Source organism: Mytilus galloprovincialis, chromosome 8, assembly GCF_965363235.1.
Source record: "Mytilus galloprovincialis chromosome 8, xbMytGall1.hap1.1, whole genome shotgun sequence".
NCBI lineage: Eukaryota > Metazoa > Mollusca > Bivalvia > Mytilida > Mytilidae > Mytilus > Mytilus galloprovincialis.
In genome coordinates, this window is record NC_134845.1 from 69,590,876 (window position 1) to 69,605,832 (window position 14,957).

The window sequence follows — 14,957 nt, forward strand, 5'->3', positions numbered from 1 at the left end:
ACATATTTTGTTTTCGACAAATGATTAATGTTAAGATTAAAAAAACATCTTTCGATATCACTTGTAAGTAATTGAATACAAAAATAACAAATTTAGAATTTGAAATAGGTCAAGGTCACTGTTATTTAACAGCTGTTTGAAAATTTCAAATTTGCACCTTATATGCAAAAAAGTCAATCTGAAGTCATTTTTGGCGATAAAAATGTAAAATAAGTTCTAAATGTAGATATAAAAGATATTTTTTTATTAATTAATTGTTTTTATTTTGCTCCAAACGCATATATCTAGGAGAATCAAGCTATCTAAATGTGACTGTGCATTTTTCTTGAAATTTTGCTTTGACCTTTGACCCTGATTTAAAAGAAAAAAGTAAAATCACAAAAATACTGAACTCAGAGGAAAATCAATTCGGAAAGTCCATAATCACATGGCAAAATCAAATAACAAAACGCATCAAAAACGAATGGACAAGAACTGTCATATTCCTGACTTGGTACAGGCATTTTCAAATGTAGAAAATGGTGGATTGAACCTGGTTTTATAGCTAGCTAAACCTCTCACTTGTATGACAGTCGCATCAAATTCCATTATATAGTCACCGATGCGTGAACAAAACAAACAGACATAATAGGTAAAAATGTCAAAAATAGGGGTACAGCAGTCAACATTGTGTTATCATCTTAATCACTATAAAAACAACAAATGTAACGAAGAAGCACAAAAAGGCATACATCAAATTAACATCCTCATTTTGTTCATATTATACGATTATATTTGTCTATGTAAAATGCACCCATCAAGGAAGGAGGGTATGGGTACTGGTGTAAAATTGCGCGTTTGAAATTCGCACAGGTAGACATGAAATAATTTTGTCGTTCAAAGTATGACGGGATGCATAAATACAGTCACGCAAAATAGATATAACAAACACTGACTAAGCAGTTAAAGTAATAATAATAATTAAAATAATAGTGTGGTTCAAAGTATGACGTGATACATAAGTACAGAGTCACGTAAAATGTATATCACTAAAAATGTTGGTTAACAGTAAAAGTAATATTAATGAATAAAATAATTTTGTCATTCAAAGTATCACAAGATACATAGGTACAGAGTCACATCATAAAATAATTTTGTCATTCAAAGTATGACTAGATACATAGGTACAGAGTCACATCATAAAATAATTTTGTCGTTCAAAGTATGATGGGATACATAAGCACAGAGTTACGTCAAAAGGATATCTCTAAAAACAGACAACAGTAAAAGAAACGTGACCACGGTAGACAACGACGACAACGCTATTTCTATGAGGCTTATTCTCCTCTTTCTAATGATATAACATTGTCATATTGCCGTGTGTTATTCCGTTAAGGCTAATCGATAAAATTTGTTGATTGGGCACCCTACTACGTAGTTTTCATTCAATTTATTCATTTTAAATGTACGCTAGCGTTAAACAATGGAAATTAACACTGTATATTTATATAAAATTCATATCTTGTAATAGTATGTAAATAAATATTTCGAATGTCACCTGTCTTCAAACTTTCATATTTTTGCAGAAGACTTATCGCTTATATCTTAGGTTTAGTCACGTTTCTCCAACATTTGATAATTAGACTAAAACAACATAAGGGATTAGGGGGTCCTCATAAGGACTGGCATCGTGATAATTACCTGTAATTCGCCTATATCAGGTCTTAACTAAAATATTGTAAAAAGGGATATTGTTAAAAAATATTTATGTCAAAACATTAACAAACCATATATTTTTGGTCGAGTATAACCCGAAACTGTTAAGTAATTATTTTCATCCGTATTTGAATTACAAAATTAAAAAGGTTATTCAACAACAAAATCCTTAAATAAACAAGGGAAATTCTAATCAAACTGAAAATTTCATACAAAAATTAGCAAGAATTAATCTCGAAATTATTATTTTCAAAAGAATTTTTTTTATTAAAAGTAACATGAAAAATCGAACTGTTTACTGACTGTACCTCATTTTCGTAATTTAATCTATTACTTGATATATTTTTGTATTTGTGTTACACGATAAGACAACTCTCCACAAGTGACTAAATTGACACAGACATTAACAACTATAGGTCACTGTACGGCCTTCAACAATGAGCAAAGCCCATACCACATAGTCACATAGTTATATAAGATTAATGACTCGAGATATATAAATTCCTATTAGCTCTCAAAATATAAAATGTAAGTTTTTATTCAAGATCTATAATGCATTATTATGAAAAAAAGCAAAAAAGTTGCTTCCGGCCGTACGGTAACGGATACTGGATGTGTACTGATTGATAATTTAGTCTTAGATTATTTGTTGCTTGTTTATGTATGTTTTTGCACAGTTCTTTTATTGTTCTGCACCAATGTCTCAAGATAAGTGGGAGTGTTGGAGCCTGTAATTCGGTGGTTGTCGTTGCTGTGTAATATATTCGTTTTTTCGTTCATTATATTGTATATAAATTAGGCCGTTAGTTTTCGTTTTCTCGGGTCCTTTTAAAGCTGACTATGCGGTATGACTTTGCTCATTATTGAAGGACGTACGGTGATCTATATTTGTTATTGTCTGTGTCATTTTGGTCTCTTGTGAATAGTTGTCTCATTGGCAATCATACCACATCTTCTTTTTTATGTATAATTATTAACTTCTGTGTCATTTGGTCTCTTGTAGAGAGTTGTCTCATTGTCTATCATACCATGCACATTTTTTTTATATAAAATAAAAATTACATCACTGTGTTAGACTATATGGACTTTTACAATTTTGGGAGACTATTAAAAAATATATACCTTTTTAACAATATTTTGGTCAAGAACAGGTGAATTACAGGTAGATATCAAATTCCAGTCCTTAAGAGGACCCCATAATCCCTAATGTTGTTTTAGTCTAATTACCAAATGTTGGAGAAACGTGACCACACAATATCTTATTCTAAGGTTTACCGAATAGTTTCAAACGTTTTGGCGTTTTCCGATAATAGTTGGCGACGAAAAGTATTTGTAAGTAATATTTTATCCCACGAAGAAGCGGTATGTCAGTGTCAAATCACCCCGAGGCCAGAGGGTGATCTGACACTGACACACCAAGTCCGAATGGGATAACTATTTTACATCCCAGCTGTTTTAGATTAGACGAAAAAACAGATTTTACAATTCATAAAATATAGTTAAGAACGCCACACAACCATTATAATATACTTTATATAGTGCTATATAATGTATACCCTTTATTACCCCCAAACACGCAATCGGAACTGCTCGGCCTTTCTGGTTGCACGAAGAAAAAAGTTATTGTACTGCATAGCGAGAATGGCCGAGTAGTTACGATTGTCGAGTTGGTTTACTCGGGGGTTTACACAACAATAAACATGTGGTTATATAACAAAGGAAAGCATGCAAAAAAAAAACACAAGCTGGGGTGAACTGTAGGGGTGATCCAGCTCAGATCACTCCTGTTAGAACAAAGAAGCTGGGATGTAAACACAACTATAAACATGTGGTTATAAAACAAAACTGTTCTTGAACATGCATTTTACACTTAGATATAAATGATGCATCTCTATGATATAAATGAGTATCAATGTTTAGGTATGTTAATAAAGGATAACACAGCATTCTCTTTTTTTTTTTTTTTGCATTAACGCCCAAATGTTGTTCTGTCGGAGAAATTGTCTTTTATGTCTTGGTGATTGGTAGGGTTCGTTTTGCTATTTCATCAATTATTTTTTATCTTGTTGTATTGTGAACATGTTGTCTTTCTGTTTTGGCTATGCTTTTAATTTCACCCTTTGTATCTTATTTTTGTGTTGTTTTTCATTCGATCCCATCTTACTCCATCTATTTTGATAAATTTTATAATTTTAAATTTTGTTGAAAATACACGAAAGATTTTCCACTGGACGTGTAACAATCAACAATGAAACAACTATTATATCCGTAAGTACATGTAGCACTAACTATAGGAAAGGAGATATATGTATTTTACAAATATAGATAATACTATTGTTTATATTAATTGTTTGAAAAGGTGTATTGATTGAAAAACGATATATGTAATTCTAAAGAAATGAACCAATGAACTGTGTATAATGTAATCTATACGTAAAGTAAGCCAATAAAAACTCTAAAGGACTGCATATTTTTTTATGTATCTATACATTATTATGGGTGCACAAGTGTGAACAAAAATGTTTAACAACTAGCACACATAGTTGTGTAAAGACATGTTAAAGCATCTATTATTTATAAATTTTGTTTTACAGTGGATACATTCAGGAAATAGCCTTCTTAAAGGTGAGTGTCGTTTAACAGTTCTCTTTTTTTCTTCATTTTAACATATTTAATATAGGTAACCTGATAATAAGTATTAAATATTTCTGATGTTTATAAAACAAACTTTTTTTTAAATCATAATTTAGATTTCATATGTAGTTTGCATTTTTTAAATGTGTCCCTATCGTTTTAAAATAAATATAAATCTCTCTTGAAGAAATGACATATTGGGCACACTGTGAATTGGTTTCCTTGCGTTGTCCTTAATCTGTTTACCATAGAAATATAGTTAAAGTATGAACCGATATAAAAAATTGTAAACATATTACAACCTTAGTAGGTATATCTAATATTAAAACATATACACAATAAACATCATCCTAGATACAAGGACGCCAGACGCGTGTTTCGTGTACAAAAGTCTCATTAGTGACGCTCGAATAAAAAACGTTAAAAAGCACAAATAAAGTAAGAAGTTGAGGAGCACAGGATCAAAAATTAATAAAAGTCTTGCCAACTATACAACTAAGGTAATATATTCCTACAAAATGTTGTCTTTGATGGTACTGATATATAGTTTACTTATATTATTGTTCCATAGATGTAGTATATGTGATAGACAGGTCTGGGAGTGTGACTGAAAGCAATTTTAATGAGGCTGTTAACTTCATTTACATGGTAACAGAATATCTGACAATTGGTAACGCTGCAATTCTGGTTTCTATAGTAACATACAGTGATAGCAACCGGTTGGAATTCGCATTAAATAGATACTCTACAAACACAAGTCTCTTGGCAGCCATTAACGGTCTATCGGGTACAATAACAACCGGAGGTACAAATACTGGGGAAGCTTTACAGTATGTCCAATCAGACGTTTTACAAACTACAAACGGAGCTAGAACCGGAGTAGATAAAGTGGTGGTTGTGTTAACAGATGGCGCGTCCAATGGTGCAATTGATCCAGGAACAGCTGCAGATAGCTTAAGATCAGAGGGAGTAGAAGTTTTTGCAGTTGGTATTGGAACATCACATCTAAACGAACTTCAAGATATAGCAAATGATCCAGCATCATATCATGTGATGTATGTTTCTGAATTCATATATCTGTGCGGTCTAATACCAGCTTTAGTTCCAAAAATAGGTAATTATTCATATATTATTGGATACAGAAATTTTAATTATTCTCCCGAAGAAATACTGCACATTTTCGTTGTTAAAATAACATTTAGGGTTTACATAAATTCAACATTATCCTAACGCCACAAGAAACAAAAATAAAAACTAATACTTTTACGTAATCATGGAAACGTTCTAAAATTAAACTGATAAATCTCCCTTAATCTTAGAAAGATGTGTATACGTCCATGACCAATAGACACTATTGCAGATTGATGCCTAACACATATTAATTCGACTTCGTCGTTTCGAACACAAGCCTGTTATCAAGTGTTTGTTCGCCAAGCATGAGGCATTTAGGCCAGCCTGAACTAATGTTAATATGTCCAGGTAGATGATAGTTCTGTCTCTATCGACAGTTAACCAACTGTTTATTAAGTATACATCTAATTGGTATTGCATTAATACGCTCTTGTGGTGTGATTCATGTGATACTTGCCACTAGATGTTGAATAAGATTTCATCATCTAAAACTCTCAAAATTTTATAAACCCTCAAGACGATTGGCAATAGACGTGAGAAGAAAACATTGGGTTAAACAAACGGTATTCACACTCTATTTACTAAGAAATTATAACTTAGTTATGTGTTATGATTGCCAATGAACTATCCACAAGAGACTAAACTGACGTAGATGTTAGCAACTGTAGGTACCATACTTCACCAAAATTCTTTACTGAACAGTAATAAGTAAATCCAAAAGGGTGTTTTAATCTCTAATATCTTCAATATTCTAAATTTTCCAGAAAAAAAGAGTCAGTTGTACGGCATATCAACAGTTTCATAAATATCGTTAACGTAAAACAAATTCGGTAAATGTACGGACACCAGCTTCTTAAAAAAAACAATTAGCTCGACATAATTATATAAAAACAAAGTTTAACGTGATATGATTTCTAATGAGACAACTCTCAAGAAGAGACCAAAAATAACACAGAAATAAACGTGTGTATGTCATCGTACGGCTTTCAACAATGAGCAAAGGCCATACCGCATATTTAGGTATTAAAGTCCCCGAAATGACAAATGTATTTTTTTTAATTTACTGTTACAATTCATACCAGAAAAGTAATGACCTAATGTATGTACAAATATGGAACACATCAACAAACGACAACCACTGATTTACAGGCTCTTGACTTGGGACAGGCACGTACATACAAAATTTAAGCAGCAAATATTCAAAGGAATAAAATTATAGCTACAAATAATGTACGTGCACAAATAGCTTTGAAATGTAAAGGTTTTATAAAGGGGCACTAGCTACGAGGTATATAAAAAATCTAATGTATTATTATTTTTTTTTTGCTCAATCATTAATGAAATGCAAATAGTGAAATAATAATCGCTTTTAGCAGCTACGTTATGGTGTGGTTCAATTTTGTCAAAATAAGCTAAAAAACATTGATTATGAATTATTTACTTGCAAGTGAATTGTTCGACCTCATTGAATCCGTATTCATGTGAACTTCAATTTAACTCCTGAGCTTGAGATGAATAACATGTGCATTGTATGTGTAAAGTTATTTAAAGGAAAAGAATGTTTAACATTGAAAGTGAAACAAAAGTAAATCATTTGATTGACTGATTCGATACACAAAACAATATTTCTTTATAGAAGGTAAAACGATGATAAACATTCATTTTTTATCTATAGTATGAAATTAAATAGACCTGGACAAATCCAACAGGACGAGTTTGCTTAATCTATTTATATCTATATTTATGTTTACATCGCTATATGGTTAATTAGATGACGCTTAGACTAAAATACACACGAAACGAAGCTACGTATTTCCATGCCCGTGTCCTGTGTTGTTTTTTTTTTTTAGACTTTTAATAGTTTGGATAAATGTTTTACATTGTTATCAATCAAATATGAGTCTTTGATTAAAATAGGTGAACATGAATTTAACAGCTAGTGCCCTTATATATCGTTAAACGCAATTGAATGCAACCTTCATGTAAGATCAACTATGCCGGTTTGGTATTGACGACATTTTTTTAGTGTATGTTTTTTTTTTAAAAGATAGTTCATTGACGGCAACCTTACTGGGAAATTGTCAAACAGACCCGGTTACAACAACACCGTGGCCAACAGTGACCTCAACAGCACTTACGTCCAGTATTGTGTCTGCGGACACGGGATGTAAATATTTTACTTCAGATCTATACTTTTACAATTATTATCGTCTGTATGTTATATGTATATTCCACTCATTAAACAATTGGACATCCTCATGTAAAAAGCTTTTACAATTAAATAAAAAGACACTCTTAGCATATATGCAGTGAAGTCTGTTTTGGTCCACCTGAGTTTCCGACCGGAATTAAACTGTAGAACAAAATTGAAAATTTCGATTCTTTCATATATATTTTATAAATAATTAATATGGTTTGAACATAAGGTTTTAAATAAAGCCTTAGTCACACTATCGCGTTTTATTCCTTTTTTAAAATGCTACGCTTTGAATAAAAATGCCCCGTTGTTTTGAAAGCTAGGTTTTACTAGGTTGTGCTACGTTTTAATCATGTTTTGCTACGTATTAGTACGTGTAGACCAACGTTTCCACCACGCATTGATACGTTTCAATACGTAGTAAGCACGTTTTGTTACGCTCCGCTAAGCTTTGATACGTATACACTAGGTCTCTACTTCGTTTCAATTGTCGATACGTTTGTTTTTGAATTTTCAAAACATACGTGGCAGGTCCCCTTTTGAACAAACGATACACTTCGTAACGTATATTTCCGTTTTCCAAAGCTTTCAAAACGTAGTAAAACGGAGCTCTTGAAATGTGACAGTGTGACTGGGGCTTAAAAAGACAGAATAATTATGAGGTTTTCGCTACGCACTAAAAAAACTCCCAACAATCACTTTACAAACTGCACCTTTCATGTTTTGTATTTGTTTGTGTTGCATAACGTTCAAATGACAAATGACAAATAGTTGTTGCATTATATTTACATTCTTGTATTATCTTATAATTAGCTAAATATACTACAGATACATGTATGATTCAGATATCAGATTTCAACTAACAACATGTAAAACTTAACATTCGTTATTAGAACTACAGAAAACATATGTTAATAAAGACTAATGTTTTGAAATGTACCTTTCAAAATTGTTAAAAGAATAGTCACAGAATTGAATGGTTTATTTTTTGTTGATTTTTTGGTAAGGGGAGGGTAGTATCTTTGCTGTAGTGAAGTTTTTTTTCAAAATGTTATAATATTGCTGTTTTTCTGTAATTTTAAAATGTATTGTATCACAAAAATGAATTTACATTTTTAGCGAAAACAGGTATAATTGTTGGAACAGTATTGGCTTCTGTCGTAGTAATTGCTGTTACTATCGTCGTGGTTATAGTTGTACATAAGATGATGGTAAATAGGTAAAACTATATGAATTATTACTTAGACGTTATTTGATAACAATTTATCTTTAACTATTCAATTAAATGTTTTCACAAAGAAATTATGTCTGAATTCAAATGATATAGCCATAACTCAAACGTTCAACGAAGTAATAATAAGCAACCATGTGAATGAAAAAAAAGGTTAAGTAATTTTTTCCGCTTATGTATCTAGCATGTTTTTAAGACTGCTTCTAGGATTTTAAAGAATACCTGATTTCTAGTACTTATTATTATGCGAGACCATCGAGACACATATCAGAGGTAACAGTTTTAGTGAAGTTAAATATATATAACATAAAGTTTGAATTAATAAATTGCAGTTAGATAACTCCAGTAGCATGGATATCATGCATTTTAGGACGAGAACAAATTGATTAAACATACAACAGATAAAGTTTGCAAGGTAGATGTTGACTTGGATTTATAGCGCACCCCTAAGATATTTTTGGAAGAGTTCTGTAACTTGCAGAGTATGTAGTAATTCTCTCTCTTCGAGAGGCATTGAAATAAACATTTTCATCCCGACCTCATGTGGCTGCGTTTTTGTACATCATAAACAGATCAATGGTTGGGTTTAGTAACTTATTGATATCGGGATAATATATGTGGCCATATCTCTGTACCGCAGTCATCCAAGATGTATGATGGTACTAGAATTGAATGATTGTCCTCTGTACAAATTATAAAAAAAACTTCTTTTGCGTTTTATGCTTAAAAAAATAAAATAATAAAAGAGAAGCGTTTTGATGTCATCTACAAGAACATTATGTGTTTATATGTTAAAATGATGAATTGTTTGCGGACACTTCGCTTATTATGATTTTTGTCAAAAAAACTTTAATTAAGTTGTTGAACATAAAAAATAAATAGCTTTTTTGTTAGTTGCAATTTTACTGAGTGTATGGTATAATATATATCGTCAGAGATCTTAGCATTTCCTAATTAAGTAACGCATACAACAGAAGTATACACAGGTTAATATTTTCAATCTCTCTAGATAGAATACTGGTACTATACCCTCTAACATATGATGGCAAACACATCAACAGCGTTTTCAAAACTATGAATTTCTATTTTATCTTTATTATTTTTTTGTAGGAAACGAGTACATGTGAGGATCACTTTTGTGCCAGGAATTGGGTTTACAACACAGGAAATTTGACAACAACATGAACAATAGATAGAAGAAAATAAGATGAATAAAAAAAACAATACAAATATGTTAAAGAAAATTCTTAATGATATAGAAATATTTTGATATTATTGCCAATGGGACAGTCACCAAAATAACATAGAAACTAACAGCGATATGTCACTGTATACCGCATAGTCTGCTTTAAAAGGCCCGAAAATGACAAATGCAAAATAATTCAAACTTAAAATCGTAAATCATTAATAATTAATGAAAATAAACTACTCGAATCTGAAAAGATACTTTATTACATTTTGTGAAGAGGTAGAATATATTCTTTAGAGCCAAATATAAAAAAGACACATGGATATATAGATATATGTAATCATTGATGCAATACCAAAGGACGATTTTAGCACACAAACATGTTCTTCGACACGACTAAGACATTTTTAAAGTAACATGTTTGTTTCCGCATGAAACAAAACTTTCCAATTGTAACGAAATGTCTCTAGCATATCTTATCTTGTTTAGATTTAATTTCGGATGTAACGTGTCTTCTGGTTGGCTGACAGTGTTTTGTTTATCATCTCATATACATAATTTTGTCACGTGACCGTGACGTCATCAATGGGTTTTTTTTTTTGATTTACGCACTTATTAATAACGCACTGCGCGGGTTATTCAGTGTGCACCACATTTTTTATGTTATTTCTTCATAGACAAAAACTACTACAATCTTCCCTAAAGTATAAACTTGTATTGTTTAAAATAAACAACCATAATCTGCAAAACATTATATAAATAACACTTAGCTCAGAGGGCGATAGAGCAGAATGCTACCATGAGAAAACACTGTCAACCGCTGCGAAGCCAAGTCAGACAATGCTTTGCTAGGGGTTAGAATCTGCTCTATCACCCTCTCAGTTATGTGGGTTTAAATTTTTTTTTCTACTGAATGTCCATTTACAGATGACTTCTATGTTTAAGTATTGTTTTGACGGCATGTACATAACAACGTTACAAGTATTTAAAAAAATCAACAGAAGTGAAACAAGATGTTTTTTTTTTTATTTTGACAGTCAAATAATAAAATCTGAGCCAAACGTAGAACTTAAGCATTGTCTTGAATTACTTGATGTAAATGTAATTCATCCATCTTAACATAATCGATTTTTGATAGGTCTGGAACAGAGGGTGACATTCAAAACGTTTGTCTCCCGCTCAGCCATTGGATGGAGTAAATTTTCTCTCTCGTATTAGCCAATTAAATCTGTCATTTTAAAGTAAAGTATAATAATATGTTTTAGTTGTCTTGAGCAACCAAACACTTGTTAATGGTAAAGCAGTATATACTTACTCCTGGGATACTTCATTTCCCAACATCTGTCATTCGTTTTTCAATTAAGGCATGAATTGTATTTTCTATTTCAAGTTCTCACAAATTCCTGGGCAGATAATTTCGCTTCTCATGGATTCAAAGGGCAGTTGATAAACAAAGTAAACCGTAGTTTATATATACTGCTGTTCAAAAGTCAACAGAGGAACAACAGAAACCCTGAAGTGCAACAAAACCAAACACAAAGATAAACAGAAATGGACGAAATGATAACAACTGCCCTTTCTCCTGACTCGATAAGCGTTTTTCAAATCTCAAAAATCAGTAAAAGACATCATTCATGAAAGGGAAGGAGATAGTAGTTACGACGTAAGGAACATATCCGATATCATTTGTGAAACGGTAATTCCATAACGGTCAACCAACTTGTGATGTCGCCCGTAAAATTTACGAAGGGATGATTTCAACTTCACCATTCTGAACTCTTGGTTTAATAGCTTCCTTGTGAGCAGCAACACTCTATCCAGAAATTCATGATGGGAAATGCAAGCACAGGAATATCGTATCAATTGGGTGATATATACCCCGTATATATGCAAGTGCTGCTGGAATGTTGCTACATAGAAATGGAAAGTTCTCAATTGGACAGCTGAAATCATCAATTTTGTCGTAAAGTTTTGTTTTCTATCCACCCTCATTGTCAATTTCTAGATGTAAGTCAAGATATGAGGCCGACTTAACTGTATCTGTAGTATCCTTTATCTCTAGTTCGATAAGAAAGATGCGCTCAACATAGTCATCAAATTTTGAATTAGTTAGTGAAAGAACATCATCAATATAGCAGAAAGTAGAGTTAAAAGGATATTGCTAGCTTCTAGTTATGTGTACATACATTATACGCGTAATTGTAATATAAGTAGAATCACACTTTCTTGTTTGTTATATATATATTTGTTGCAACACAGAGTTTAAAAAGTATAGCTTACGCTCAGCTCTTTTCAATCGCAGATTGATGACACTGTTATTTATGTATTATTGTCATTTTGTTTATTTTCTTTGGTTACATCTTCTGACATCAGACTCGGACTTCTCTTGAAGTGAATTTTAATGTGCGTATTGTTATACGTTTATTTTTCTGCATTGGCTAGAGGTATAGGGGGAGGGTTGAGACCTCACAAACATGTTTAACCCCGCCGCATTTTAGCGCCTGTCCAAGTCAGGAGCCTCTGGCCTTTGTTAGCCTTGTATCATTTTAACTTTTAGTTTCTTGTGTACAATTTGGAGTTTAATATGGTATTCATTATCATTGAACCAGTATATATTTGTTAAGGGGCCAGCTGGAGGACGCCTCCGGGTGCGAGAATTTCTCGTTGCATTGAACACCTATTGGTGTCCTTCTACTGTTGTCTGGTCTATGGTCGGGTTGTTGTCTCTTTTGCACATTCCCCATTTTCATTCTCAATTTTACTGACATGGAAATAAAAATCAGTAAATTCAGGGACATAATCAATTTGATTGATGCATATTAAGCATAAGTACATCAAGGTATGCATTTTTATTTCATTATTTTACTTGATCCCGCAATATGATATCACGCTGGATAACAGCTTTGTGATGTCTCCCCCAACTTATTGGTAAAGTTTTGCAGGTACAGTTGAATCAATATAATAGTTTTATTTTTAATTAATATTTCCAAGTTCTTTTATTCATAGACAACTCAAAAACTGCATTTTCTAACAAAAACCATGATGAAAATCATACCTCAATTAGCCTTGAAATTTCATGGCGAGTCACATATGAAAACTCTTAAAATGTTATTGATAATTTATTGTTCTAATCTATGGTTAGAATATAAAAACATATACATACAATTTAAAACTATATTTTCCCTTAAACAAGACTTAATAACACCACACGATAAAAGATGATATCAATAACATAAAATGTACAATGAATTTTACACCAAATACTCATTTCCACAATAATTGCCTCGTCAGTAATGATCGAGGCAAAAAATAGTTGAAAAATATCATTAAACCAAATTAAGAGCTTATAAACTGGAGTTCCCTTGACTATTGTTGTCACTAGAACTTTATTTTATCACTTGATATAAAAATAAGGAGATGTGCTCTAAATGCCAATGAGACATCTATTTATCTGAGTCAGTATGAAATGGATGAAGGCAATTAAAGTCACCATACGACCTTCAGAAAGTGACAAAATTCATTCTGTATAGTTATCTATTGGAGAATTTAAAAAAACGAAGCTTAACACCTAAGTTATAACAATTTATTTGACGAAAAACAAATGTTGTAATCCCATAAGTCATAAGGCAAAATTTGGGATAAGTTGCTAATTTGCATTGCGGCCATCGTGCCTAATCATGACGGCAGCCATCACAATAGGATTATATAAGCCGCTTAAATAAAATTGACAATATGCCAATACCTATCTCGAATGAACAATTTCTTCGCTTATAGGTGAATAGTTCATGTTTTAGGCTTCTGTTCGTGTACAAATGGACATTGTCTACTCTGAAATCTGTCGGCCTTTTTAGTTGAAAAATCGGAAGCGTAGTCATAGTATAATTGCTATATAAGATCATATAAAATGACGGAAAATCGTAAAATAGCAAGATTTAAAACAGAAATACATGTGCAAGAAGATATTGTTCATGATTTGTTTGCATATAGGAAAACACCTTGTAGGTTGCATTCTAAAGTTAAATAACTTTTAACTTACCTGCTGTCTTAAGTTTTCGGCCAAATTCTTTTAAAAACATTATGATTTCAAGCTTCCCATTTCGTAAAAAGTCAAATTTTAAGCATTTTCCCTTAGAATTACACAGCATTTTTGTATTTATCCGCCAAAGGAAGTTTTTAAGATACATTAGTTTTAGATACATGACGGAAAAGGACGTGATTATTAGCAAATCTAAATGAATTATATTTTTCAATCTTAAGCTAAGGGAGTTAATTTGATAAAAAGCGACAAAGTCATGTGATGCAAATAATTTGAATAAAGTACCTTTGATTTTGCAATATGTAAGTTTGAGTAATACCCGTTATAAGAAAGAAACTTAAGTAAATGTGGTAACCTCTTGTTTTTGAAAAAAAAACTTTGCCCTTTATGTTGTTTTTTGCGTAACTTTTTCTTCTTTATGTTTGTTTATCTACTTTTTCTTGCCGTCAAGTGCCATACAATATATGGAAAAGTTTTGTTATATTACCGTTGAAGCCCATATGAAAACATGGTAAATAAATGAGACTATCAGTGGCTGTTGCCTCATCTATCGTATTGAGATGTTTACCTGATATGTCATGAATGTAGATTGATTCATTCACACGTATAACTATTCTCTTTGCAGAAGCACTAACTGCTCTGCCAACACCCTGTAACCTGATGCTTTTGTTACGAGTTTGAAGTTTAAGAAGGTAATTATATTTATACAGTTATATATTTTCCGATATCTCTATCTATATTCCAATTTAATCTTTTTATCGTTGAAAACTGTATCTAAAATCATCCCTTTATCCTTAGTTCATATCAGACGCTTTACCTGTACAGTTGCTGCTAGGGTGCTCAC

At 31.9% G+C, this 14,957-nt stretch overlaps 1 protein-coding gene across 2 annotated transcripts; it reads left to right on the forward strand.

Annotated features, from left to right (window-relative positions):
• Nucleotides 1-4,158: 4,158 nt before the first annotated feature.
• Nucleotides 4,159-10,120, forward strand: LOC143043495 (matrilin-1-like). 2 transcript variants are annotated; one of them, XM_076215782.1, is made up of 5 exons: nt 4,159-4,320; nt 4,901-5,443; nt 7,508-7,627; nt 8,777-8,876; nt 9,999-10,120. In XM_076215782.1, the coding sequence occupies exons 1-5, from the start codon at nt 4,251-4,253 to the stop codon at nt 10,060-10,062; spliced, it is 897 nt and encodes a 298-aa protein (XP_076071897.1). In that variant the 5' UTR covers nt 4,159-4,250; the 3' UTR covers nt 10,063-10,120. The 2 variants fall into 2 exon arrangements, with proteins under 2 accessions (XP_076071897.1, XP_076071895.1); XM_076215780.1 differs by having other exon boundaries at nt 8,777-8,868.
• Nucleotides 10,121-14,957: the final 4,837 nt, after the last annotated feature.